Raw genomic sequence first — 24,372 nt, 5'->3', positions numbered from 1 at the left:
GCAATAAGTAAAACAAAAAAAAAGTAACAATCGTGGATAATGAAGAAGAAAAAGGAGCAGTTCAGTAAGCGACAATGGAGAACGCGTGCGTGCATTTGCGGCGAACAGTGCGATTTATTTTCTTGTCATATCTTTATTAAAATATAAGAAATGTTAACAATAAACGATTGTACACGTTCTTTTTACTCCAAAAAAGATTCCGACTAGCTGATCACCCTCGTAACCTTAAGTAGTAATTTAACGTCACATAGGCTTCTTTGGAAAATGCATAAAAAGATTCTAATAACGCCGGCAAACTTTTTCTTCCAGGATCAAATATTGAGTTCAACAGTTTTGCTTTCCAAGTTCTTGTACTTTTCAAGCACAGGATATACCTCCTCCTCAAGGAACTCGACGACCTGCTCGGGTGCCCTGCCGACGAAGGTCGAGGGATCCAACAGAACGTCCAATTTCGATAAAATCGGCCCGAAATACGGATCTTTCTTAATCCTATCAACTAGATCGTTATCCAGACCATGCTGCTTCACTTGCACTCCAGCCTCTTGCGCCAATACACGAATTTTCTCGTGACAAACCTAAACAGAGAGAGATATAAAAATAATACGCGCGAAACATGGTTTATCTAACATTCATAGTATTCTCAAACTACCGAAATTAAAAAAAAATTACGTCACATAAGATTGGATTGATACATGACATTGAAATTACGAAGGTTTCACTATTAAAATAAATAAAAAATCCGACCGATTATTTGCAATCTAAAACTTATTAACGTATTCGCATCATAATAAGAGAAATCTAGTTGTGCGAGAAATATTGCGTCCCATTACAGATGTAAACGTTAAAGGAGCATTTCGCACCTGCCTATCGCCACCGGCCTTCACCGTGGCCATGATAATATTCTCCGCAGACATGAAGGGTAGTTCTTGAGCCACGTGTTTGGCAATGACCTTGGGGTAAACGACCAATCCTTCCATGATATTTTGGAGAGTCATTAAAATCGTATCGGCGGACAGGAAGGCTTCCGCCAAAGTGAGCCGACGATTCGCCGAGTCGTCCAATGTACGTTCCATCCATTGGGTCGCCGCAGTCTGGAGCGTATTATTCGACAACGTCATCAAATGACGTGCCACACTGCAGCATCTCTCAGAACGCATGGGGTTGCGCTTGTAGGGCATCGCGCTGGAGCCTATCTGTGTACTTTCGAAGGGCTCCTCGATTTCCTTCATATTAGCGAGAAGACGAAGATCCGTGCAGATCTGAAAGAAATTACAGGAAGATTGGAATTAACAGAGGGCGAGGGAAGGAAGCAGAATCAATTTCATGGGAAGATATGTTATCCTGAGCTCACCTTGTGAACAGTCGCACCGAGTGAGCTTAATGCGTTCAAGCACTCGATGTCGACTTTTCTACTGTAAGTTTGCCCGGTAACGCCGTAATATTTTTCGAAACCGGCCATCTTGGTAACAAGAGCGTCCAATTGTTTAACCTTTTCGCCGTCGCCTATCGATATTTGAACGTTTGATATAATGTCTCTTCTTACAAATGAAAAAAAGAAAACGATTCGCGTGTAAAATGGTTACTGCTAAATGAAAAAAAGAAATCAAGCGAACCGACCGTTGAAAAGCTGAAGGAATGACGCCTGAGTACCGGTGGTACCCTTGACACCGCGGAATCTGAGGTCGTTTCTGGCGCGACTTATAGCCCTCTCATCCATTACGAGGTCCTGCAGCCAGAGAGTCGCTCTTTTGCCGACAGTTGTTAACTGTGCGGGCTGAAGATGGGTGAAGCCTAGGGTGGGCAAATTACGACGTTCAAAAGCGAACTTCGCAAGATGCCGGAGCACACCGGCTAATTTCGGCAACAGTATATCGAAGCCTTGACGGAGTATTAGAAGATCCTTCCGAAAGAAAAAAAAAGAAAAAAACACAATATTAATAAATCAATTGATTTCGCGATTTCTCTCAATTGGTTAATTTTGCCAACGCGCACAGAAGTATTCGCTACCAATTATTAATGCTAAGTTTCGTTATTTTTTGTTGCCAATATAGAAGCAAGTAAAATGTGGCAATAACATGCTTCTGTCACGTTATAACGTAATGACAACTTAAACATAACGGTGTATTGGCAACGGTATTGGCATATTGTCGATTTTAGCGCTTGGAAAGGTGCTAAAATTAACGGCACATACCGTATTATCGCCTACGTAACAACTAGTCGCACCGAGATGAATGATAGGCGCAGCTTGCGGACATTGTTCGCCGAACACGTGAACATGGGCCATCACGTCGTGCCTGGTCGCTTTTTCTTCTTCGGCAGCGGCTTCGAAATCGATGTCATCAACGTGCGCCTCCATTTCGGCGATCTGTTCCGGCTTGATGGCCAGGCCGAGCTCCTGAAAATATGTTGCCGATGAACATTTCCGACTGACGTCCCATTTACAATCCAGCAGCGTCGTTTTAACATTGAAATCGGAGAAAATACGATTGTACAATGCGGTCCGTTTAAACTATCGTTTGATAAAGTCGCGCATGTGTAGATGTCTTTCTCTTCTTATCCCCCTTTCAGCGTACTCGCTGTATCATCTGATTAGATAAAGAGGGCTGGGTTCCGTCAGGAAGATCTAAAATTACCACGAGATTCCATTTTATATGCTTGTGTTCACCTGGATGGACTGGCATTAAAAAGTTCGCAAACATGGTGTCCTTGCAAACTATCGCGAGTATAGTGATCAAAGTGCTAAAATTGGTGAGAGGATAATATATTGACTTTCGTGTTGCAAGCGCGGAGAGACACTTGAGAGTGTACACTTGTACGAAGCGCAGGATATCCCAAAGCCTTGACTATTAAAAACTGTTTAATATAAAACGTTGAGAGTATGAATCGTGATGACGAAACGAAACTGAAACTTTTGCCGAGAGGAAATATCGACTTCGAATTGTCTCAACTGACCGACCGGTGAAAATTCATTCACAGCGTGATAATTTGGGATATCCTGCAGCCACACTTCGAAGAAAGGAAAAAAGCTCTTCCTTGTCAATTTTTAAACGATAAAAATGTGTTTTCTCGTCTTGTGGTGCACGTGTATGCGTGGAGTATAATTGATTTGATTTGTTGTGGATTGAAGGAAATATCAGTGACTGATAATAATGTCGATAACCTAGCGTTCGCAGTGAACGAGTCGTCGTGAGAATTTGACGCGTATTGTAATGAGCAAGTTGCGCAATAAACGTGGTTTCGCGCGGTCGATGACGTTAGATCGCGAAAGTTCGCGCGGCTGGGAAGTCGTCGTCAATACACTCATTGAAAGAGCGTTCTTACGAAGTGTTCGTGTGAATCATACCGTTCCGTTCTTATCGGCGCGCTTGTGATAACGCAAGTTGTTTGGAAAATGATATGCCGCATTACCGTTCTTTTCGTGCATGGAACTCCAGCATGCTCCAGAAAACCGCCATAATGATAAGACGCAAATGATATCTCTGATGTGTCACTTTGAAACACTTTCCTATCGGCTATTTCTCACATACTTAACATTTTTCGTACAAAATCGTCAGCCTCGATCCTAAAAAGAACTTTCGTTTCCACAAATGTCGTTTGAAATATACATTAAGAAGAATAAGTTTCTTCATTACTTCCTCTAAGATTATTCATTTCCTAGAGCTTGTGCATTCCCCAACGTTAAAGAGAGATTCACAACGAAGCAATTTGTAAGAAAAATTCGCATCTGAATTCGAGAATACGACCTCGCTATTACACATACATTTTTTGGAGCTCCTGTACGCACATATTTCAAACGTATTCTGAAAATTTATCAATTTACAGGTCCTCAACCTCATCATCTTGATCCTGTATCGTACAGGATATGGCGGTGAGTTTTTAGGTGTTGGTGGAACTTGGAACTTAAACGAAGACAAGAATCCTGATGCCGAGATCGTCGCATCCGGCGTCTTCGTCGGATTCTTCCTCTACACGAGCGTCGTGCTCGTCAGTTTCTGTTTCGGAAATACCAGTCACAAAAGATCTCTCGTCGTAAGTGCTCTCGCTCCCTCTCGCAGCTTAATTCCGCATTAGTGTGAAATACTTTAATCAAATGTAACCCATATATAACGTATGGTAAAAAAATAACAGCAACATACGTCACAAGAGAATCATATCAACAAGAATTGCGCGAGACAAGAAAAATCAAGTTAAATCGCATAATGAAGCCGGTTTTACGCCCGAGAAATATTAAATCGATATATTCGAAACTTGTGCTATTTATTTTGAATTTTTTCAAAAGGAAATCATCATGAATTTCGTCGGGACTTTTATGTTTGTGGCTGTGGGTGGAACGGCTCTGCATTACTGGCATGGTTATCAATCTGAGCATAAATACACATATGAAGCGCCGGAGAGGCAGGTAAGTCGTGTCGCTGACGCATACGGTGAGATGTGGAAACGGCGAAAAATTCGAAGACGAAAAGTTAACGCGGCATTAAATTGAAATAATTCGGATGATTTCAGATCGGCTTGGCTGTGGGCTCATTGTGCGTCTTGGAAGGCGCGGCGTATTTGATGGACTTAATACTGAGCTTCCTCCATTACGCTAAGGACGAATTCAATTAACTTAGGAAGAATATCACAGTACGATACCATAGACATTGACAACATTGACAAGGAACTGTATCATTCCATTGTATCAAAATTCATTCGCCTTCTAGCGATTATATAAGTGACGTAAAAGCTTTACTGAAGAATCGTAACAGGTTAGACATTTCCCGTACTTCGAAGTACATAGTTAGTCATATTGCTGTACATGTGACTAATTATGTTCTAATCTTATCCTTTTAGTTTTAGAAAGAAACTACATTTTCTCTACTTTTTTTTTGTACTTATATATATATATATATTCATAAAGATGTTTTTCCATGTTAAAAACGTTCATATATAAGATACAATAGAATATATAAATATATAATGACAATAGTAAGAGACAATAGTAATATGTGTAGATAGTAATTAGTAATATATAGCAATTTATAATGAAGTACCTTAAAGTTACTTCAGGTAAGGAAATTACTTCAACCTGAAATAATTCAAGTTTAAGTACATTCTCTGGCGCATATTTTAATCGTTTTAACGATGTTCCTCATATATTCATATAATATGTCGCTGCATTGTTCCACAATTATGCGTCATAAATAACGTCCTTAATATACGGGATGATTATATTAACTGGGTCGACGTATAATTCTGTTTCTCTGATTGAAATAGGGAAAAAACATGACGGAAAAAAATTTCGGACAACTTGATAAGCCTCTTGTGAAACGACTTCTTTCGCCGGTGCGTCGATGCACCTGCGGAAGATCGTGCAGCAGGAGGATAGAGCTCGTTAAACCGCGCAAAATTTTCCCCCACCGCAAAATTTTTCTTTAGCGGTAACCCGGCTCGGTTACTGGAGTCAACCTGTACAGGTCACACTTATTACGGATAATGGATAATTATGCTTATGTATCATGAATAAATCAACATTTTTACGTATCGTCGCGTTCACGTGCACAGCGTTACTATGAAAATGTCTTCCCTCCTGATACGTTTGGAACTACCGCGACTTTTATCACCTGACTTCGCCTGGCTGGCGATAATGCGTGCCGTGTAATTATTATGCAGGTGACCTCTTTGCACGACGGTTATTGCGCAAACTGAAGAAAAAAAATGCGGAGAAGGAAGAAAACAAGAATTTGCGGGCAAAAGTGAGGAACTCATGCCCTTTTCGGGATAAATGACGTACAGTTCCTTCGTTCAACATTTCGCCGGATGATACCATCACGAGTCACAGGATCCCTTCGTACGCGCCAATTAATCTACTTGACCTGACGGTCGTCGCGGATGACCAGTACGATCGCCCACCCACCCACGAGCCGGATACGTAATCTCGTTAATTATGGATCACGTGACATGGCCATGTCTAATTTATTTAACTCGTAGACTTCTAATAAGACCGGCACCTACTTACTAGAAAAGTTCGAGACGAAGGAGGGAAAACATGCGCGTGTTTTAGAATCAACCGTGACTTCAAGCGATATTTATCCTTCTCTCTCGCACTTCTCGTCTCATCCTTCGACGCTACGCTTCGGATAAAGTACTCGTTGTGCCAGATATAGAAGTGAAGTCTCGTACAAAACGTCTCCGTTTCAAACGAGAGTTTGCGCTAATTTGCACAATTAAAGACCAGCCCTCGTTTCTCAGCCGCCTGCTGGCGCACCGCAAATCCAAGTGTGCGATTTGACGCATTTTGCTGCAGTCGCTTTTTACACGTGTCACTAATGTCGTCTCACATAAATGCGTAGAGATTACACGGCAAATCTAAATGCGTGATATTTACACACTTACGTGTGTGAAATCATAGTATGGTGCGCGATGTAACGCGCGTAAAAATGTGTGGAAAGTGACTACATGTGAAATCAGACACTTGGATTCGCAGTGTGGCTGAGGAATGACAATAATCCCCGGGCTAAGCTGGATTTTCGATGCTCGGCAGCTAGCAGGCGGTCAGATGGGGAGGCTGACAACGTAAAACACGCGGTGACCCTCGAGCTTTGACATAAGCACAACTATAGGCATCGCCTTCCTCCGCCTCCTTCCGCACTCCACACCGCCGTATTTTTAACGTCTAAAGGTTAACTCAATATAGTAAAAGAATAATATTTTTCGTACCGACGACAAAGCGTAGCCACCGTCGCTACATATGCATTTGTATAGCCAGCGAGACACACATGTTTGCGATTGCATACGCCTCGTAAATGTTTCATTGAGGACGAGCTGACGTAGATCCGCAATAATCACGATATAGATGGCAAAAGGTACCGGCGAGCTCTCGTCGTATAACACGGCGGATCGATACCACGACGATTCGTTTTCCAAGTCTAAGTCGGCTAAGAGGCAAGTATGGTCAGTAAAAAAGGGGCAAAGATCGGCGTGAAGACTATCGACTCCTTCCCCGCCGTCAATTTTCTCCCCGGGTGGATCCGGTAGCCGCGTGCAATTTAATCCACGAGGAAACGTAGGAGCGGGTGTGTTAAAATCAATCTCCAAATTAATACGAAGGGAAGATTTCGATGAGATCTGGAATTATACTTCGCCCGAGTCGTTCCCTCCAAGCCGAGACGCGAGAGTTCGATCACCCCGAGCGCTGTACGCTTCGAACAGTCGTCGTGTAACAGTCCTCTATTTATCCTAAACAAAAACCGCCGAGTCCGTCGATTACGGCAGTCCGGCAGACGAATGTTTGGTAATCTCGGGTGAAAAATAAGTCGCGTTGCCGTAATTGCACGCGGCGCGCAATAAGCGCCTGTTTCCGCCGTAATACGATCGCGCGCCTTTTCAATACGGTGCGCGCCGCCCGCGGAATTACGACGTGTCCTTGCGTTACCGCGACGTCAAAATACCGTCACGAAATGGGATCGGATACCGTTTCCGGCCGGGGGAGCCGCTTCTGCGAGGATTTGTTGCTGAATTTTGCAATGCATTTCTCGCGTGTACGGTGGTAAATAATAGAGAAAGTGGTATTATCGTTCCTCCCGAATATCTCCGCTATTAGGTGACGAATTCTAGCGATTGCTCATGGAAGCATTTATTCAAGCCCTTACATAATGGCTCTAATGTTTGCCGATACACACAATAACTGGTATTTGTTAAAACCGCATTTTTACTTTGCAACATTTCGAAGCGTTCTCAAGGCACATTTCTTAGCATTTAATTAGCACAGACTACTTTAACTTATTCAAACTCGTATTATCACACGAGCATGCGCACATTCGAGCGTTTTGCTCGATATCTAACAATTCGTGTTCAACCGCTTGGAAAAAACGTCAGAACTCCGAGAAGCGAAGATTGAAAATTGCAAGTCGGGCTGATTGGTATTGAAATAATGAACCAATCGCCCTTCCCTCCACCGTTTCGTCACCAGCCGTCGGTTTATCACGCGGAGGAAGCGGCTGCAAAAGTTCTCCGATGCACAATTGACTTGTAACGCATCATCATCGCGCGTGCTCAATTGATGACGCGCAACAGGGCGTGCTCGCGGCAAAAAGACACTTCTCGTCCGCGACACGGCAACGGTACGGGACAAATATTTAGACGGACAAAAACCCGGCCGGAAATCTGCTCGAGTCGAATGCCGCCATGCGTGAAAGAGTTCGGCCTCGAACACGAAGGAATTCGTTGCTCCGATACACTTTTTTTGCCGCACCTTGAAGGTGTGACATTTTTCCATATTTCTCCCCATCGCGCGGTTTCCATCGAGCTCGATGGATCATAAGACCAACGATTGGGTCAATTTGACCCGGCTGATGTCGGGGGAAAAAAAGGAAAAAAAAGAGAGCGAAAGAAAGAATAGATTTTCCTTCACGCTGGAGCGATCTCACCGATTTTTACCTGTCTCTAGAGTATCGATATAGCGCGGATCGCGTCGATACTTCGGCCGAAGGCTCCGGACAGTCCGGTGATTGATATGAACGGGCGGATCGAAGCGGAACATAAACATCATTATCCGTGCCTAGGACAATATCGAAGTCGATATTGTTCGGCTTCGATAGCGCGACACAGTCCAGATGCGACTGCGTCTTCGCTTCGCTCGCGCGTCGGATACAAGCGTGATACTTCGCCTGCGCAGGAATCGCAGGTATCGTAAGAGAACCCGCCGCCGTATCGTGCGCGTTCTGCGTGTCAGTCCGAGCTGCACCGCGGCATAGCACACCACGCTCGCCCGAGCGCGCATCGCGGCGACACCACGGCGACGTGACTGACGCGCTCCTGGCAGATCGATTCGAGAAAAAAAAGCGGAGAGAAATATCAACCTTGAGAGAAGCGCGCACCGTCCGCACCGATAAAAAGTACGAATCAATCCCGGCGATCCGCGCGAGCTTTCGCGTTCTCCGTGTTTCCGTAAGCCGCGTAACTTTGAATGGAAGGCGGCCGAGGTGTGTGCCGTTGGCACTCGATTGTAATTCGCGCGTGAGTCGGCCGCAGGTGAGGACGGCACACACGTGGACGAGAGCGAGCCGACGGACGGAGTGTTTGTTATTCGCCGTCGCTGCTTGACATCCATTTAGTTTACAACGTATCGTAACGTGACGTAATTGTACGCGACTCTTTCCTTCGATAAATGCACGGCATCCAGTGGGAGTTTCCGAAGTGACGGAACGAGCCGCACTTTGTTCGTATTCGCGAGGCTTCGCCGGATCGGGGCTTAATGAAACTCGTCGTTAAGTGCGTCGGAGGGAATTTCTAGTTATCTTCGGCGTCGAATACAGCCTTCTTTATTTTAACCATGAAAATAGCCGGGGTAATGTCTTCTCTAACCGCGGTGTCAGTGATAATAAACCTTATGCGGGCGTTGCTGTTGCTATAAAATATGTTTGCCGCCGAAAATAACTATAATCTTCTGTCTTCTAATTCACCGGTGCATGTGTTCAGGGGAGGAACTGTCCCATCGATTAGTCACATTCCGTACAAGTGTTACGCTTACATACACACACATACACGCACACACACGCCCAATTGCTGTTGCTCATTTTATTCGAGCGTTTTATTTGATCACGATATATTATTTGTCGGCGAAGCACATTCATTTCCGATTCTCGTAACCAAGAATTCACATCTCGTGTTACATTATTATGGTTACCAATGAAATCGGTCGGTTTTTACTATTGACGCGCGCGTCGCGCTTACTCCTGAAAAGTCGGGAACAGTCGCAAAGTTGCGAAGATCGATTCAGGTATCGTAAGTGCTTCTAAATACACGCGTATTCCTTGTGAGGGTAAGAGTTATATCGTTTCCCACCGTCCACACCAAGGAAATGGGAGGGCAATTTTGAGAGTTGCGACCATCAGGTGCCATTAACTCCACGATACCCGGTAATGGAGGAAATCCGACGTTCAGATTCAAAGAAACACGCGGGGAAATGATGTGTTGTGCGCCTTATTTCTCGAACAACGCGTAATCTTTCATTCGGGCCGTGCGTGAACCGCTTCCCTCGATTTCAACCCCTCGATTTACATGCGTCTCCCCTACGCGCGATGTCTGTCGTGCGTTTCTCCGTTTCAGGGTCGCCAAGACTGCACAGAGGGGTGAGCGCGTTGGGAAGAAGGAAGGATCGATTGCTATCGGATCGGACTGAAAATCCTTCAAACTGGGCGACGGAAAAGGAAAACATCGAAGAGTCAGAATGGCTGACGAAAGTCAACAGAGTCAACAGCCGGCTTCGAAAGGTCACAAGGTCCTGAGCCACCTGCCGATCGCCATCAAAGTCTTCGAAGTGGCGAGTATCCTCGACTCTTTTCATCAATCAAATCAGATTATATCGGGGAAAATATCGCAAAAATTGCCACAAAATTACAAAATATTGCAGCAATTCTTACTACGATATTTTTTCTGCGTAGAATAAATTCATAATGTATCTCCTTCCGTCCTATAAGACTTAAAGTAACACTTAAGACTTAAAGTAATATGACACAGTAATGGTTATCGCACCATTGTGAAATGAGTTATGGGTTTAAGAAGTCTTGCTAATTGGAAGACGATAACCAAGTTACACAAGTGGTAGATCACTTAGTGGATCTACCACTTGATAGTACAATATTTCAAGAAAACGAGGCAAGAGGGAACGTAGATAAAAAGAAGATTGGAGAAACACGAACGCGAAAAGTGTGCCACACAGGACGAAGAAGTCGAAGTGTCACGTAACGCATATTTTCATCGTTCATTTTTTATGTTTTTTTTTTCTCCCGCATTGCATCACGTGGCACTTCGACGTCTCTTCGTTTTTCGTATTCATCGCTCTTGACGGAACGTTAAACGTCAGTGCAGGTAGTAGCCATTTTCGCGATCGGTCTGCTGGTGGATCCCATGAACTCGTTCCAGAAGATCTTCAACAGGCCACGATTCAAGCTGGACGACTCCGCTACCATTTACATCACGGTCGCCGGCTACATCCTCATCAATTCGCTTTTCATCATCAGCCACATGCTGGGTGATCGCGTGCCGAAAAGAACGGTAATATACCATTGCTATCACAAAACATCGCGCGCTAACGTTTAAGCGAAAATTGTCTCGAAACTTTTCGCCCTGTGTCATATTCCCCGCGGTTTCTGTGTGATCTACTTTTTCTTTCTCTCTTTCCACACAAGGGAAAAGAAAGCGTCTGAGCTTTCCATATATATTTTTGCGTATCTTTGCATATATATCTCGCTTATATAAGCTATAAGATAAAAGCTTACAAAGTTACAAGGTACGTAAAGCTGTTTGTTTGGTCCTCCAGGAAGAATTCCTCATTGTGTATTCTTTTTTTTCCCTTCACATATACTTTTCCCCTTTCCGTCGAATCAAGATTAAAAAGATTTCAGCGCTCGATACGCGCACGCCATTTAACTCTTATTGTACGTCTTAATAAATAGATAAATACATTTTAATGAGTGAAGCTAAGTAGAGAAAGAAACATTCATATCTAATTTGAAAAGTTATGTAATACAGGACCGATAATTTCTTATCGAAAGGTGCTTTGTAGATCTTCGAGTTGTCCAGAAATCGCGTGGAGATTCTCAAAGCCAATGTAAATACATGCTGTAAACACATGCTGTAAATACATGCACGCGCTATACTTCGCCCGTGTTAGAAGGCGCCATTGACTACGGGCTAGGTTACGACTAGTCCATTTGCACAGCTGAGTCATTACGCAGGCTGCGACGGCAGGGTATGCGTTAATTAGCGGAGGCATCAAGGCCTCGTTATGCGAGACACGCCACAACTACAGCGTCGTGCTGTACACGTCGTTCAAAAATGTCTCCGAATGAAATTCGCGCAATGTTTGCCGATCACGCGACATGAGACCAGATACCGAAACAGCAGACCGATTTACTCACAGTGAGTCACTCGATTCGAAACTTTTCAACTGCGTGAATCCAACGTGCGCATCGACGTGCTTTATTACGAGCTACAATCGATGGCATTTGCAGTAAGACCTTGACAAACAACAGGATATCTGGACTCCCTAGTTGTATAAACGCGACGGTAGGCGATGAGATTTTATTTTCCGATACGCGTAATATATAATAACGTGCAATGATGCGATTCAATTGCGATCATACGTATATCGTTTTAATTATACAAACGGGTGGTGAGAAATAATTTATAACGAACAACTTCGAAAACGAGCTAAACGCTAAGGTATAAGTTTCTCTCCTAAAAAATTAAATTTAAAATAAAATAATTTTCCACTTACCGAGCCTTCCGTTCGATTATTTTCGTCGGTATAATTAAAAGTGAAAAATCTCAGTAAACACCAACTATCAGTGACGTAACATCAATATTATATATTTCCCATTCAACAATGTTACTGTTACATAACACATGCGTTATATTGTTGAGTGGGAAATTATAACATCGATGTTATGTTACCGTTAGCACGTGTTTATCGGGATGACTCAAGTTATTGCAGGCTGATATTCTAACGGCATAAACCATGTATTCAATTGTCAATTGATTGAATTGTTACAGTTATTAATGTTTGCATCCGTGGGCGCACTAATGCACGTTGTGGCAGGAAGTTTGATAGTCCACAATTGGCGCAACCTTCACGGTCGTTATTATTACTCGCACAACAATGAGATTCATCCCAGCAAGCAGTACATGGACATGCTTATATCCTCAGCCGTATTTACGTTCGTGAATGCGGCAGTATTCATCGCCGAAATTATCGCCATATTGAGATACTCGTGAATCGTATATTTTTGCGAAAGATCCAACGATCGAAAGAAGTTGAAGTGCACACGAGTACCGCCAAAGTTACAAATAATCTCTTCGAAAAAATATATCAGGTAACCAGGAAAGTTCGACTTTTAATATCAAAAAATAAGGAGGGAGAAAGAGGAGGAGGAGGAGGAGGGAGAGTAAAAAGTGTTAATCAAATTTAGAAGTCATTAATTAGTGTAGTTTGAGTCCTAATTAAAACGCAAACAGACAGTTTAGCGCAATATATAAGTTGCACGTTGCTACTTATTACACGATACGTAAAACAACGTAAGTCATTTCTACCAAAACTGCGCGAAATTTCCTGGTTATATAATAAAAGAATTATGTAATGTAATATAAACCTACTTTTCTTTAAGTTTATTATAAATTTGTTGAAACCAATTTTACCATTTCCAAATTAACGCGACCAAGAATTAAATCAACATTACAATGCATCATTACAATATATATTTTACGGATTCTTCAAGATAGAAATATTTTTAACAAACTGTGTGACCAAAAAATTATATTAAAAAAATTATCAGAAAAAGATATAGCAAGTCCGCACCAAGTAAAAAGATAAAGTTTATTATGAATCATTGTAACAAGTATTAATTTTGTAAATCAAATGACATATAAATAAGCAACGAAATTTATCTATATAGTAGAAATATAGTAATAGTTTATACAGTATATATGTATTTCCATTGTAATAGTTATATATAATAACGTGTAAGTGACGTCACATATGTATATGCGTGTAATTACTATCACAGCAGTTAGTAATAATAGTAGACACAGCTGTACTAATGTTATATATTAGTATAGTTATGTAGCATTAAGATATAACACATGAAATCGCAATCAACGTATGTAATCGTCGCAATTTGTAATAATTCTTTGCTATTCCGGCAAGGTATTTATTCACGAACATATCCGTCCACTTTTGTATCCAAAGCGTTTATTCGTATAGAATGTTCACTTGAATAAATTTTAAACTATTTTTAACCGAAATAGGAGAGATTTATTATTTTCACCTCACTATTACATTTATTTTTATTCGATCTCTCTCTCTCTCTTTGCAAACGTTATCTATAACCCAGCCTTCTTACTTTAAACGCAGGAGAGATAATTGAAAAATGTAACTGAAAAATCGAAATATATATATAATAAAGTGTCACAAATATATACACATTAAGAACAATTTACATATTAAGAGAAAAAAAAGAATTGTAAAAAGGATAGCTATAAGAGAAAAATAAACTTGTTATCCAAAAACATTGATTACGACTAACTTCGCTCGGACAGATTGTGAGAGAAATCCGATTAACCTGACACGATGTTCTTCACGGTCGGTCGAAGTCGTTGCAAAAAGATCTGCGAAACTTATCGGACGCGTCGCACAAGAATTCCGTCATGATCGGACAACCGCACGATTTTGCACCGAGTTGCATTACATCCGTAACCTGCGAAGACGTCCCATCTGTGGCCAAACCGATACGTGTTATCCAATTCGTTAGCAAATTACACATATTACGGATGAGACTATTCCGATTCAACCGATTTATTCCAGGCGAAATTAATTCAAATGCTCGTACAGTCCTCAACATTAAAATAATTAATTTCAAAAAATAATTAATTTATCCCAATAAAAATGACCAATTCGTTAGAATTTGATTTGTTATGAACAATGCCGAGTTTTCTTGGTTAGTTATGCTTGTAATATCATCGGTGTGATGTATTCGCATTAAAATCCAGCTACTGGTAGCGGCGACGTTTGCGTTAACCGCATACACGATATCCAGCAGCAGTCCCTATGAGAAAATCGAAGAGATACTCTTAATGTCGCTTTACACGAGTTTCCTTTTTATTGCTGTGATAGATATGATCAGTCAGCTTAGCGGCGAACCGATACCAGACACACCCGTCAGTATTATTAGTCATATTATTGCTTCACTTTGCATATGCAAGCGAGAACGGGAATTTCTAGGGGGAAACCTTCGAACTCCCACGTTTTCGTGAGAAAAATATTTAATTTCACATTAATGCGATTTATTTGTATACAGATGTTCTTATTTGGAATAGTGGGTACAGTCCTATTCCTGATGGCGGCACTTGGCATTTTCTTCGTCACGAACAGAACGGGTGTAACTGAAACGTGGCGGTTGATAACGAGCATAGTGTTGTCGAGTATTTGCAGTTTGTTGTATCTGTTGGACGTTCTTTTAATCTATTTGTATGGCTATTAAATAAATATACGTGTACACACATAATGCGTTTCTTTTAAACGTGTATAATTGAACATATTCAATAAATCGTTATGAAGAAAATTAATAGAGATCTCCTATTATAAAAAAGCGCAACAACCTATGTGAAAATTGTTTTCCTCAAGACTCCGCTTCTTCGTGAAAACTTTGAAGACAAACACGCGCGAAGTTGGTCGTTACGATAATATTCCAGAAACGATACCGGCAATTGGAGAAACAAAAGTGCCTAATATGTCCGCAAGCCTTCGAAGTGACATTCGCACGATATTACGCTAATAGTCGAAAGAACTTGCTCGAGAAATGAAGGTGTTTCGGTTGAAGCGGCCGTCGCACGAGACGTCGAAATGTGTACTGGCTATGATAAAGCCGTTAAGGATATTTCAATTCGTACGTACCGGCCTTCCCCATTCAATGTTACGAGAATACTCGCAGATCAATATAAAACCATCGCGTAAAGTTGCTATTAATCATCACTTGAAATTCTCTTTTGAGGCAGCTCGTGGTGTTGTTCTTATTCGCGTTAACGGTTTACATGACCGCCATGGATCCTACGCCAATAAGTGCTCTGGCCTGCATTCTGTTAATCGTTTTATCAGGTGTCTACGTCTTCGTTTTAGCTATAGAGTTGGTCGGACAATTTTCCAAGAATGGCTCTAACATTTTCCCGGTAATTCACATTCTGCATTCTTATGTATCATCCGTGTCGATGAAATTCGAGAGAAGTATGTTGACAGATTTCATTTATAATGTCATATCACTTTGCATTGTTTCGAGAACATTGTGATCATTTATTAATATGTAGTAAATCGATGTGTTGGAAAATAATATTTGGCAATTATTATATTGTATGCTGATAGAATCTCCTCTCTCTTCCCTCTTTCTTACTGATATGATTATGAGATTAATTATATAAATATCATTATACGGCTAATTATTACATTATTGCAGATGTTTGCATTTTCCTTGCTTGGTACTTTCTTCTTCACAGCCGTTGGAATTTTATTAATTATGAACGCCTATACACAGCTCACGGAACAAATAGCAACTATGACACTCTGTCTATTGGCAGCGACGATCTTTCTGATCGACATCATAATAGTGCTCGTGTGAGTTTTGATTTGTTAATTACATATCTTCAAGGTGAAATATGACCCGTTGACCGAATATTTTCCATACGTTTATAGATTTTGGAAAAGGAGATGCGCACAATGCAGACGATGTTGCAGTGACGCAACGGAAGCTTTATTTCGTAAGAACGAAGAACCGATTTCCACCGATGTCAAAGTAAGTGCTTACAGAAGATAGTCTCGTTCAATAAAAATCGTAAAATCCCACACATAACAAATGGACACAATTTATGTTGTAGATAGGCGAGTATTTATTAATTACTTGTAAATACTAGAAAAATAATTTGTTTGTATATAGTGATTTTATTAGATAATTTTATTTAGTTTTATTCTTTGTTTAACACACTGTTAACAGCGAAATTTTGAATTAAAAATTAAGCCAAAAATGATCGTTCCGCATGTTCCAATTGGTATTTTTCGTGGGCGTAAAAGGTAACGCAGGTTAAACAAGACGCAACGACCAGTATAAGTGACGTCAGACTACCGGATGAATTGGAAAATGTCATGAACGAAGTATCGTTACCGGAACACGGTTACCGGAGAGTACAGAATGCCCGGCGCCGACAATACGTTGATTGTCCAACTTGGGTCCCGTCGTTATGTAATCTCGAAGTCGCCCAGATCCAGACGGAACCGAAGGCTACCTCTGTAGTGGAGATCCAGGTAAGCAATGCTCGGTTTGAGAATATCTTCTTTCCGTACGGGAAGAAACTACAAAAATACGAAAAAATTACTGGTATACTATTGAAAAACTACCGTTCTTCAATACTATACCACTAATTTTTTCATATTCTTGTAGATGTTTTCCGCACGGACTCGGAGTATATTTTTAATATTTCAAAGACTAAATTAATTTATTTGATGCTTTTTAAGTACGGGATCTAATCATTGAAGAGAGATTAATGAGATCAAAATGAATTTGCGGCGTAGTCTTTTTCTTGAAAAAATTCTTTGAACCGTTCATATATCATTCCAAATTTGTATATGTACGTTCTCGTGTGAATGCCAACAGACCCGAACGGCCGTCACGAAAGAGACACCGATGCAGACGTTGAGCAAATGCGACTTCTGTCAACGACTGATGCAACCTACGGAAGATGCTCCTGGATACAGCCCGCTGCGTTCGCAGGATCAATGGACCACTTATCCTGCCATTTTACAAGTCGTCCGCGGAATTGGCATGCCGGGTTGTTCCAAGTAATTCGCGTGTGCGAACGATTTTCCAACTTTTATATTTGGGATACTCGCAGCTACGATGCAGATTTTCCCACAGGTGCGAGTGTTCGAGTGACGCTACGCAAACGCAGAAGCAATCGCAGCAGAAACAAACACCGGCTTCCTCGCACGATGCGATGACGAGTGAAAGAAAAGAGCAGGTTGCGAGTAAATCTGATATAATTATCAAGTCAAAGTCCTTTGATAATTCAGGTTGAGGAGTCTGTCGTGACGCGAATAAAGCAGCCGGTTTCCTAGTGCAATTTTAACGGTGGTCCCGAGTCGAAATTTCTACATTAGGTCTATTTAGTTCTACATTGAGTCTTCAAAAGCCTTTTATTATATGCCCTTTAGCGCTAATTATTTATTTTCAGGAAGTTACTTTCATTTTCTCCACGTGAAGACTTAATATAGAACTAAATAGACTTAATGTAGGACTAAAATCTCGACTCGTTTCGCTAACTTTCCAGTCTACCTTTCGATTATTTCGCTCGCGTTTTCGAAATGTACAGGCCTGACACTGAATCTTGCGGCATGAATGTGTAATGTGTGATCGTTATGCTGTTAAATGACGATTCTCATTAAAGGTCCGGCAAGCAAAACCGATGAGAAAATTATGAGATTCGCGGAAATGACGGAGTCTGCCAATTCTACCTCTCGTCGCATGACGTCGACCAAGAGACGTCGAATTCCTTCAAGTTCCCATGTAGACCCCGTGTATGTTACTCCCTACAATTTGTGTAACACTACAAAACGACCGGAAGTATTAACAAAGGCATTGCGAGAAATAAGAAACTGGAAGTTGCAATTTATCTATGTTCAATTAATCATAGCCACAAAGGAAAAGTCGAAATAACAGGGAGAAGACACGACACCAAGGCAACAGACGGCAAAGCGTCCGTGCGAGACGTTGACCGGGTTCTCGCGACAGAAACAATCCCGGCGATTGCACAAGATGAGAAATCCAAAAGAGATTTGACGAGCGCCGAGTCTGTGTCGGAACGGGCGAGAAAGAGGACTTCGGTGACTTCGCAGGAAGATATTCAAGAGAAGGATATCGTAGGGAGGGAAGATATATTGTTGACAAACGAAGAGAGAGCAGAAGAATCGGTTAAAGTGGAATATATCGACGGTTTAATTGAGAGGAATAAAGGAGGGGGAGAAGAAGGAATGAGAATTTGGCAGCAGTTCGTGTGTACAATTGAACAGGAGAACACAGCGAAGATGAGACAATCGCCAAAACCATCGATTTTCACGGAAGCGTAAGCGACGTTACGTTGTGATAAGTCGATTTAACTGCACGTCTCGTGGACGTATAGTCAAATTGATGCCTACGTAGTAAAAATATTTTGCACTTACGTTGAAATCGGTGAAAAATTTCATTTAACATATTGCGTTTAGGTTACCTCAATATTTTGTGTCGAGTCGATATCCAACATATGTTAAACTAACAAGTATTAAAATAACACATCTTATGCTTCTGTTGCTGATTAACATATTATGAATGTTAATTTTCTATGCCAATTGTTGATATATTATTTCTGATACTTTCCAACATATTCATTTTGTGTTAAATTAACACAAAAATTTACGTGGACCGTTTAGGACGTGTAATTAAAATACGTTAAATTCAACACAAACTTTCTTACTGTATAACATTACATTGTTCGAAAGGATAGGTGATTCAATACAATGATCGCGTTTCAGGAGCGCTACGCAGATCACATCGTCGGCCGGAAGAGCGAAATCTAAAATGTTTCCGTACTTGAAGTTGAACAAAGTGGACCCTGTCGACAATACGTAAGGCAAATGAAAATTCTTACAAATGACGATGCACCGCGAACGTTATGAAGATAAAAATAATTGCAACGCGGGTTGATCATCTCCGTCGGATATGCACCATCTATTAGTTAAATAGATTTATTTATTTAGAAATATATTTGACGAGAATCACCTCAACGGGAGACAAAGGCACGAGGCGTCAGACGCAACACACGCTGCTAATCGAATGGCTAGAGGAGTATAGAACATTTATGTTATCAAACAATCAAGTGTTAGGCCAAATCAAATTTAACATTTGCTTGTACGTATTTCAGGAAGGATCCACTGAATTGCCGAGTCCTATGGAACATCAAGTGAAAGACGCCTGCTGTTCCTTTTGCGAGCGACAGAAGGTAAACAATGAAAATTAATTGCTCTCTATTAATCTGATTACGTCGTAAGTTAAATGGGTCTTCACCTTTTACAGTAATGATTACGTGCTTTCTAGGTTTCCACGCCCACTTCGGATAATTATAGATATTATAGTGTTTGTATGGATAAGAAGAGATACTTCTGCGATTCGTGCGCACCGTTAGATTGTAAAAAGGTAATGACCGCAAATCCTGTCTGCGCGAATAATTGTCTATCGAAGTAAAAATTATTACTCTCTGCGTTCGGTTGAAAGAATCTTGTGCAAATTGTACAGAGTTCACCGAGACTACACCGAGAAACTTCATCGCGACCAAATCCGCAGTTGAAAAGAAAATTTCGTCAATATCGAAAATTCAATTCGTTAATAAAAGATTTTTATGCACTTCAGGTGATACGCAAGATTAACGTTGCGCATACGAAGGGGCTGCAGTGCAGTAATTGTGGAGTTTCTCTTCAGGTCATCGAAGCTGTAAGTTGGAACGACGATCCGGCGAAGATTGTCGAAATTAAAGCGCCATAAATATTCTCCTGCTCACACAGAAAGTCCCGTTGAAGTCGACGGTTTACCCGAAGTGCGGCCGATTGCAAAAACACACAGCTTCTCATTCTTCCATGTGAAATATCATGATTTCGAGGAGACAACGTTATTATGCGACACAACGACAAGAAAAGCAATGGTCAAAATTTCTTAAAAAGAGAGAGAAAGAGAGAGAGAGAAAAATTTATTCCTTACAATAATTTTCGTTATAAACAGCGACAAGGAATACACAGCCTCTTTGTTTCCTTCGTAGACATGCGTGCGAAAACAAATGTAGGAATAGCAGCACTGATTGTGTTGTTGATTATTGACTTGTAATTAATACCATCGGAAGAACATGATTCGTACCTCATAGCAATATTCTTCGAAACACGATTGTTCTGACGCATTATTTGTAATACGCTTGTCATTGCGATACTACTTATTGTCATTTTGTACGATTCTCAAGTTCAGTCTTGCATTTTTAAAACATAGCATGATAAGTGTGTGTTTTGCATAACTTCTGATCACGTGTCTATTGAAACTTCCCTCTCACTTGAAACGTGTATTGATGATAAAAACATGACGATAAAAAATCTGAGACTCTTAAAAACTGTCGATCGTCCATAGATGATACATTTTGCTCTGAAATGCAGCAAGTATCGATATATATAATAAGTACCAAACAAAAACCGATTATTCGATCCAATGAAACTTAATCTGCGTCCGCAGTCTTGTAAACATGCTCTCGCAACGAACCACGATCCCGTAAAAAAGGAAAACGTAAACACATGCCTACGATGATGCGCAGTTTCCAAAATAGTGTATTTGTGTGTGGGTGTGCGGGTGTGTAACGTATAATAGTTATATATATCATTACTATTAAAAAGCTATAAAATATAAAACTAGTGAGTTGTAAATTAACAAAGTCGCAACGAGTTTAACGGGACTTACTTAAAAAAAGGGGGGGAAAAAAAAGAAAACAAAAACAATCCTCACTTCATTCACACACAAACTTTAGATCGANTAAAAAAAAAAAAAAAAAAAAAAAGAAAAAGATAATATTCTAATGATTGCTACATTATGGTATATGTAAAATAAACATAAAAATCGTATCTTTGGTATTTAAATGCAGTCGTTTTCTAAAATGTATCCGTAAAGTGTCAAAAAAAGAAAAGCCCGAGTCATCATGGTAGAGTACGATCGGGTGTCTGCTTCAAGATCGCTCGTGGACGTCTTTCGTCGTTTGTACTAACGCGAGATGATGCGTTGCTCTCCGATAAAACTCCCCGTGGGTGTTTTCGCGTGCTTTTCGGCGTATCCTGAATCTTACTCGACGGATCGTTGCCAAAATACGAGGGCAACGTCGCAACGTCATTTTCCGTCTTCGTCGGGATTTTCGCCGATCGTGGTTTACGATCGTTTTTCTTCCTAATCGAGGCGAAACCTCGTTCCATCGCAACCGATCCACTGTTCATTTGCGACTGATTATTTTGAGAAGTCGGTAAAGGCGTGCTCACTTGAGGAACGTTGCCACGATAATTGAGGACCAAATTTCTATAAGCAGCGTTCTGCATAAACAACATCATAGATGATGCCGACGACTGCGGAATGTAATGTAATGGGGCTTCAGGATAATTCTGATATAAGGGAGGTTGATACGGAATATCAGTGACGATCGGTCGGCCATGATCAATCCTTTCGTCGGTAAAATGGCCGCAATAACTCGATGAATTAGTGCTGTTTTTGTACTGGAACGCCTTAGAGGGAGGATTTAATGTCGAGGATCCTATGTCGCTTTTCCAACCGTATCCTGGTACTACATCCAGTACTTGTTTGGGTAATACCTGTTTCTTCGCGTTGTTGGGACTAGCGGACGAGCGGGGTAATTGAGAGACCAAACTTGAACTCCACATGTCAAATTTGCGGAAGTTTTCCTTGTTGAAGTCCCACGGGTTCGTCTTATCCTTCGCATCATCGGAATGCTCATCCGGCAACCACAGTTTATCGGTGCGCGCATCCACCTCCGGTGTTTCGTCGTACGGATCAAGTGGAGAGTCCAGCGCGGCTGTCATGGTTAGCATATTGGAATAACGTGTGTTACAGGAACTGTGGGCATTCTTAGCGGTACTGATTACCATGGTGTCATCGGGTGGGCAGATCGGTGAGATTGACTTGATAGTTGGCGTAGACTTCTTGTACTGCAGATGCCTTCGAGTAATCTGCACCTCGCCCTTACCGTCTACTACGCCACGATCTTCGTACTGATGATATAAAGATGCGTTTATGAAATTAGATTTTGTCGGAACTAGTTGTCAGACGTACTCGGGTTATATTGACGATATTAGTTAAAACAAAAATATAGCTAAATAAAGTTTGGAAGACAGAGAATCTTTAATTTTCGGTTAATTAATCTACTATCTACTTTCAGTATAATCTGCCATTGTAAGAAGTCATTACCAAAATATGAAGAGAATTCAAACGCCACATGTCGTTTGTGAAATATATTTTTGTCGCTTTTCTTCATTATAAACTCATTCGCAAATTTTTAAAAATTGTCTAAAAATTATACATATATATATATATATATATATAAGTATTAATAATGAATTATTGTCATAGTGGGATATGTACTCATTGTTATATATTCGGTTAAAAAAAAAATGGAATTAGGGAATTCAGAGATGATACTACGCTGAGAATTATAAATCGGAATTCTCTCGAATTCATCGATGAATTAACCATGACTAGTGCTATACTATTATTTCATGTTTGTTCATTGGATTATAAACTAACCATAATCTCCTTTATAACTTGAAGTTTCTTACATCAAAGATGTTTTGGATAACCTTTAAGAACCTTTGGAAACTAAGATGACATGCTTTCGAAATATTGAGCGTAAACTGATAAGATGTTGCAATATAACGCGTCAAAAATAGTCACGTGATTACCTCATGGAACAAACAATCTCATACTTGTCGCAGATAACTGATCATTTTCTGATCCGTAGTGTGTCTTTGATTAATTTATGTCTAGAAATATTCTTTCAGTGTAAATGCAAGGAATATTATATTTGCATTCAAACCTTTACCAAATATAACACATAATACTGTAAAAAAGAAGGTAACTACTTCTGGGATCTTTTGTGTGAGCTTAATTTCTTAAAGACATAATTACAGTTTTTGATTGGCCGATTGAAGAGCGATGAGATTTTCCCAGAAGGTGCTCAAGCGTGACATGCAGTTAACGAGTATTAGAAGTTAGTGAAATTGCAATTAACATAACACCGTGCCGATATTTACTTTATTTCTCTCGTTCTGAAAAGGACATTGCATTACAGTTAGTTCAGACAATAGTCTGTGAAGTCCTTAGTTTATTGTATTTGTACTATTGATATATGTGTACTTGAACAGACACACGTGTGAACTCAAAATCATCATATTTTTTTGTATATTCGAGCTTAGCTGCAGATTGTTGAAGTCCACAGCTCGAATTAAGACCAAGTCATGCTCTCTTGAAACATCGCTGACTCAATGTCACATATTCCATCCGCAAGATTCAAGAACGATCGCTTCAGATATTAGCCAGATCAAACGGGCAAATTACTATGTAGAATATGCAAAGACAAATGGAATGCTTGAGTTGCAAATGTGTGTATTCATGTGGAAAATTCAGTACTTGTGGAATAAATGACATAAAAACTGACGACCGTAGCCTTCTTTGCCTTGAGATTCAATCGTATTACTCCGAGAATGCTAGATACATCTAATAAGCGATGCCTAATGATTTCCGAATGTCATAATCACGTACCATTTCAGCCTTGGCCAGATAAATCCAGAGCTTGCGCCATGTGCTGAATTTATTCTGATCGCTGAAGTTGTACCGCATTTCCTTGGAGGCGTACCGAGTCGACAGAGGACTGCGATAGTCGCGGTACATATTGTCCTCCACTTTAGATAAACTCATCGTTGATCGGAAACTCGCGCAAACGTCCGATATAATCGCGTGAATGAAACCACCCGCACAGGTAACCGGCAACCGTCGATCTCGTCGAGCACAACCGAACCTAACTGTGCCTGGAAGTTTCCAGCGAGGGAACTGATTGAAGCTACGTAAGCGCCTCGTAGCGGAGATAAAGGGAAACGATTGCTACCTTGCTCCGTTGATAACGTTCACGTGGTTTACCATCTCATGATAATCGAATTCTTACTTAATTTTCTCAAATTCCTCGCCGTTTGCCAATTACATTTTCCTGCATAAAGATTTCTAATTCTCAATCAACTCT

General features: G+C 40.8%; 5 protein-coding genes across 8 annotated transcripts; 4 read left to right on the top strand and 1 right to left on the bottom strand.

Annotated features, from left to right (window-relative positions):
- Nucleotides 1-97: 97 nt before the first annotated feature.
- LOC106748088 (adenylosuccinate lyase) lies at nt 98-24,171 on the bottom strand. The gene is made up of 6 exons (XM_014626287.1): nt 23,898-24,171; nt 2,192-2,395; nt 1,618-1,900; nt 1,352-1,503; nt 861-1,259; nt 98-575 (listed from the first exon to the last, which is right to left on the bottom strand). Exons 1-6 carry the CDS (start codon nt 24,051-24,053, stop codon nt 312-314), a joined length of 1,458 nt encoding a protein of 485 aa, XP_014481773.1. The 5' UTR covers nt 24,054-24,171; the 3' UTR covers nt 98-311.
- On the top strand, nt 2,405-4,934 carry LOC106748091. The gene is made up of 4 exons (XM_014626293.1): nt 2,405-2,748; nt 3,823-4,029; nt 4,280-4,399; nt 4,504-4,934. Exons 1-4 carry the CDS (start codon nt 2,698-2,700, stop codon nt 4,603-4,605), a joined length of 480 nt encoding a protein of 159 aa, XP_014481779.1. The 5' UTR covers nt 2,405-2,697; the 3' UTR covers nt 4,606-4,934.
- Nucleotides 8,693-13,678, top strand: LOC106748089. Of its 3 annotated transcripts, none has more exons than XM_014626288.1 (4): nt 8,693-8,873; nt 10,087-10,300; nt 10,849-11,034; nt 12,535-13,678. In XM_014626288.1, exons 2-4 carry the CDS (start codon nt 10,208-10,210, stop codon nt 12,754-12,756), a joined length of 501 nt encoding a protein of 166 aa, XP_014481774.1. In that variant the 5' UTR covers nt 8,693-8,873; nt 10,087-10,207; the 3' UTR covers nt 12,757-13,678. The 3 variants fall into 3 exon arrangements, with proteins under 3 accessions (XP_014481774.1, XP_014481777.1, XP_014481776.1); XM_014626291.1 differs by lacking the exon at nt 8,693-8,873 and adding an exon at nt 8,908-9,249; XM_014626290.1 differs by lacking the exon at nt 8,693-8,873 and adding an exon at nt 9,238-9,325.
- Nucleotides 16,470-17,513, top strand: LOC106748093. Its single transcript, XM_014626296.1, has 2 exons — nt 16,470-16,825; nt 17,175-17,513. The coding sequence occupies exons 1-2, from the start codon at nt 16,667-16,669 to the stop codon at nt 17,361-17,363; spliced, it is 348 nt and encodes a 115-aa protein (XP_014481782.1). The 5' UTR covers nt 16,470-16,666; the 3' UTR covers nt 17,364-17,513.
- Nucleotides 17,912-21,042, top strand: LOC106748092. 2 transcript variants are annotated; one of them, XM_014626294.1, is made up of 6 exons: nt 17,912-18,639; nt 19,085-19,177; nt 19,310-19,551; nt 19,647-19,745; nt 19,959-20,039; nt 20,111-21,042. In XM_014626294.1, exons 3-6 carry the CDS (start codon nt 19,411-19,413, stop codon nt 20,186-20,188), a joined length of 399 nt encoding a protein of 132 aa, XP_014481780.1. In that variant the 5' UTR covers nt 17,912-18,639; nt 19,085-19,177; nt 19,310-19,410; the 3' UTR covers nt 20,189-21,042. The 2 variants fall into 2 exon arrangements, with proteins under 2 accessions (XP_014481780.1, XP_014481781.1); XM_014626295.1 differs by lacking the exon at nt 17,912-18,639 and having other exon boundaries at nt 18,985-19,177.
- Nucleotides 24,172-24,372: the final 201 nt, after the last annotated feature.

Source organism: Dinoponera quadriceps, unplaced genomic scaffold (assembly GCF_001313825.1).
Source record: "Dinoponera quadriceps isolate SergipeBrazil2010 unplaced genomic scaffold, ASM131382v1 scaffold2420, whole genome shotgun sequence".
In the NCBI taxonomy this organism is placed as follows: domain Eukaryota; kingdom Metazoa; phylum Arthropoda; class Insecta; order Hymenoptera; family Formicidae; genus Dinoponera; species Dinoponera quadriceps.
The sequence above is the reverse complement of the archived record's forward strand: the minus strand, read 5'-3'. Positions and strand labels throughout refer to the sequence as shown.

Coding starts and splice junctions, on each gene's coding strand:
- LOC106748091 (XM_014626293.1), top strand. CDS start 2,698: ATGGTGTCCTTGCAAACTATCGCGAGTATAGTGATCAAAGTGCTAAAA. Junction 4,030..4,279: donor GTCACAAAAGATCTCTCGTC/GTAAGTGCTCTC, acceptor TTTTTTCAAAAG/GAAATCATCATGAATTTCGT. Junction 4,400..4,503: donor ATGAAGCGCCGGAGAGGCAG/GTAAGTCGTGTC, acceptor GGATGATTTCAG/ATCGGCTTGGCTGTGGGCTC.
- LOC106748089 (XM_014626288.1), top strand. CDS start 10,208: ATGGCTGACGAAAGTCAACAGAGTCAACAGCCGGCTTCGAAAGGTCAC. Junction 10,301..10,848: donor CCATCAAAGTCTTCGAAGTG/GCGAGTATCCTC, acceptor ACGTCAGTGCAG/GTAGTAGCCATTTTCGCGAT. Junction 11,035..12,534: donor ATCGCGTGCCGAAAAGAACG/GTAATATACCAT, acceptor GAATTGTTACAG/TTATTAATGTTTGCATCCGT.
- LOC106748093 (XM_014626296.1), top strand. CDS start 16,667: ATGAACGAAGTATCGTTACCGGAACACGGTTACCGGAGAGTACAGAAT. Junction 16,826..17,174: donor CCTCTGTAGTGGAGATCCAG/GTAAGCAATGCT, acceptor GAATGCCAACAG/ACCCGAACGGCCGTCACGAA.
- LOC106748092 (XM_014626294.1), top strand. CDS start 19,411: ATGTTATCAAACAATCAAGTGTTAGGCCAAATCAAATTTAACATTTGC. Junction 19,746..19,958: donor CACCGTTAGATTGTAAAAAG/GTAATGACCGCA, acceptor TATGCACTTCAG/GTGATACGCAAGATTAACGT. Junction 20,040..20,110: donor CTCTTCAGGTCATCGAAGCT/GTAAGTTGGAAC, acceptor CTGCTCACACAG/AAAGTCCCGTTGAAGTCGAC.
- LOC106748088 (XM_014626287.1), bottom strand. CDS start 24,053: ATGAGTTTATCTAAAGTGGAGGACAATATGTACCGCGACTATCGCAGT. Junction 1,901..2,191: donor GTTACGTAGGCGATAATACG/GTATGTGCCGTT, acceptor TTCTTTCGGAAG/GATCTTCTAATACTCCGTCA. Junction 1,260..1,351: donor TCGGTGCGACTGTTCACAAG/GTGAGCTCAGGA, acceptor AATTTCTTTCAG/ATCTGCACGGATCTTCGTCT.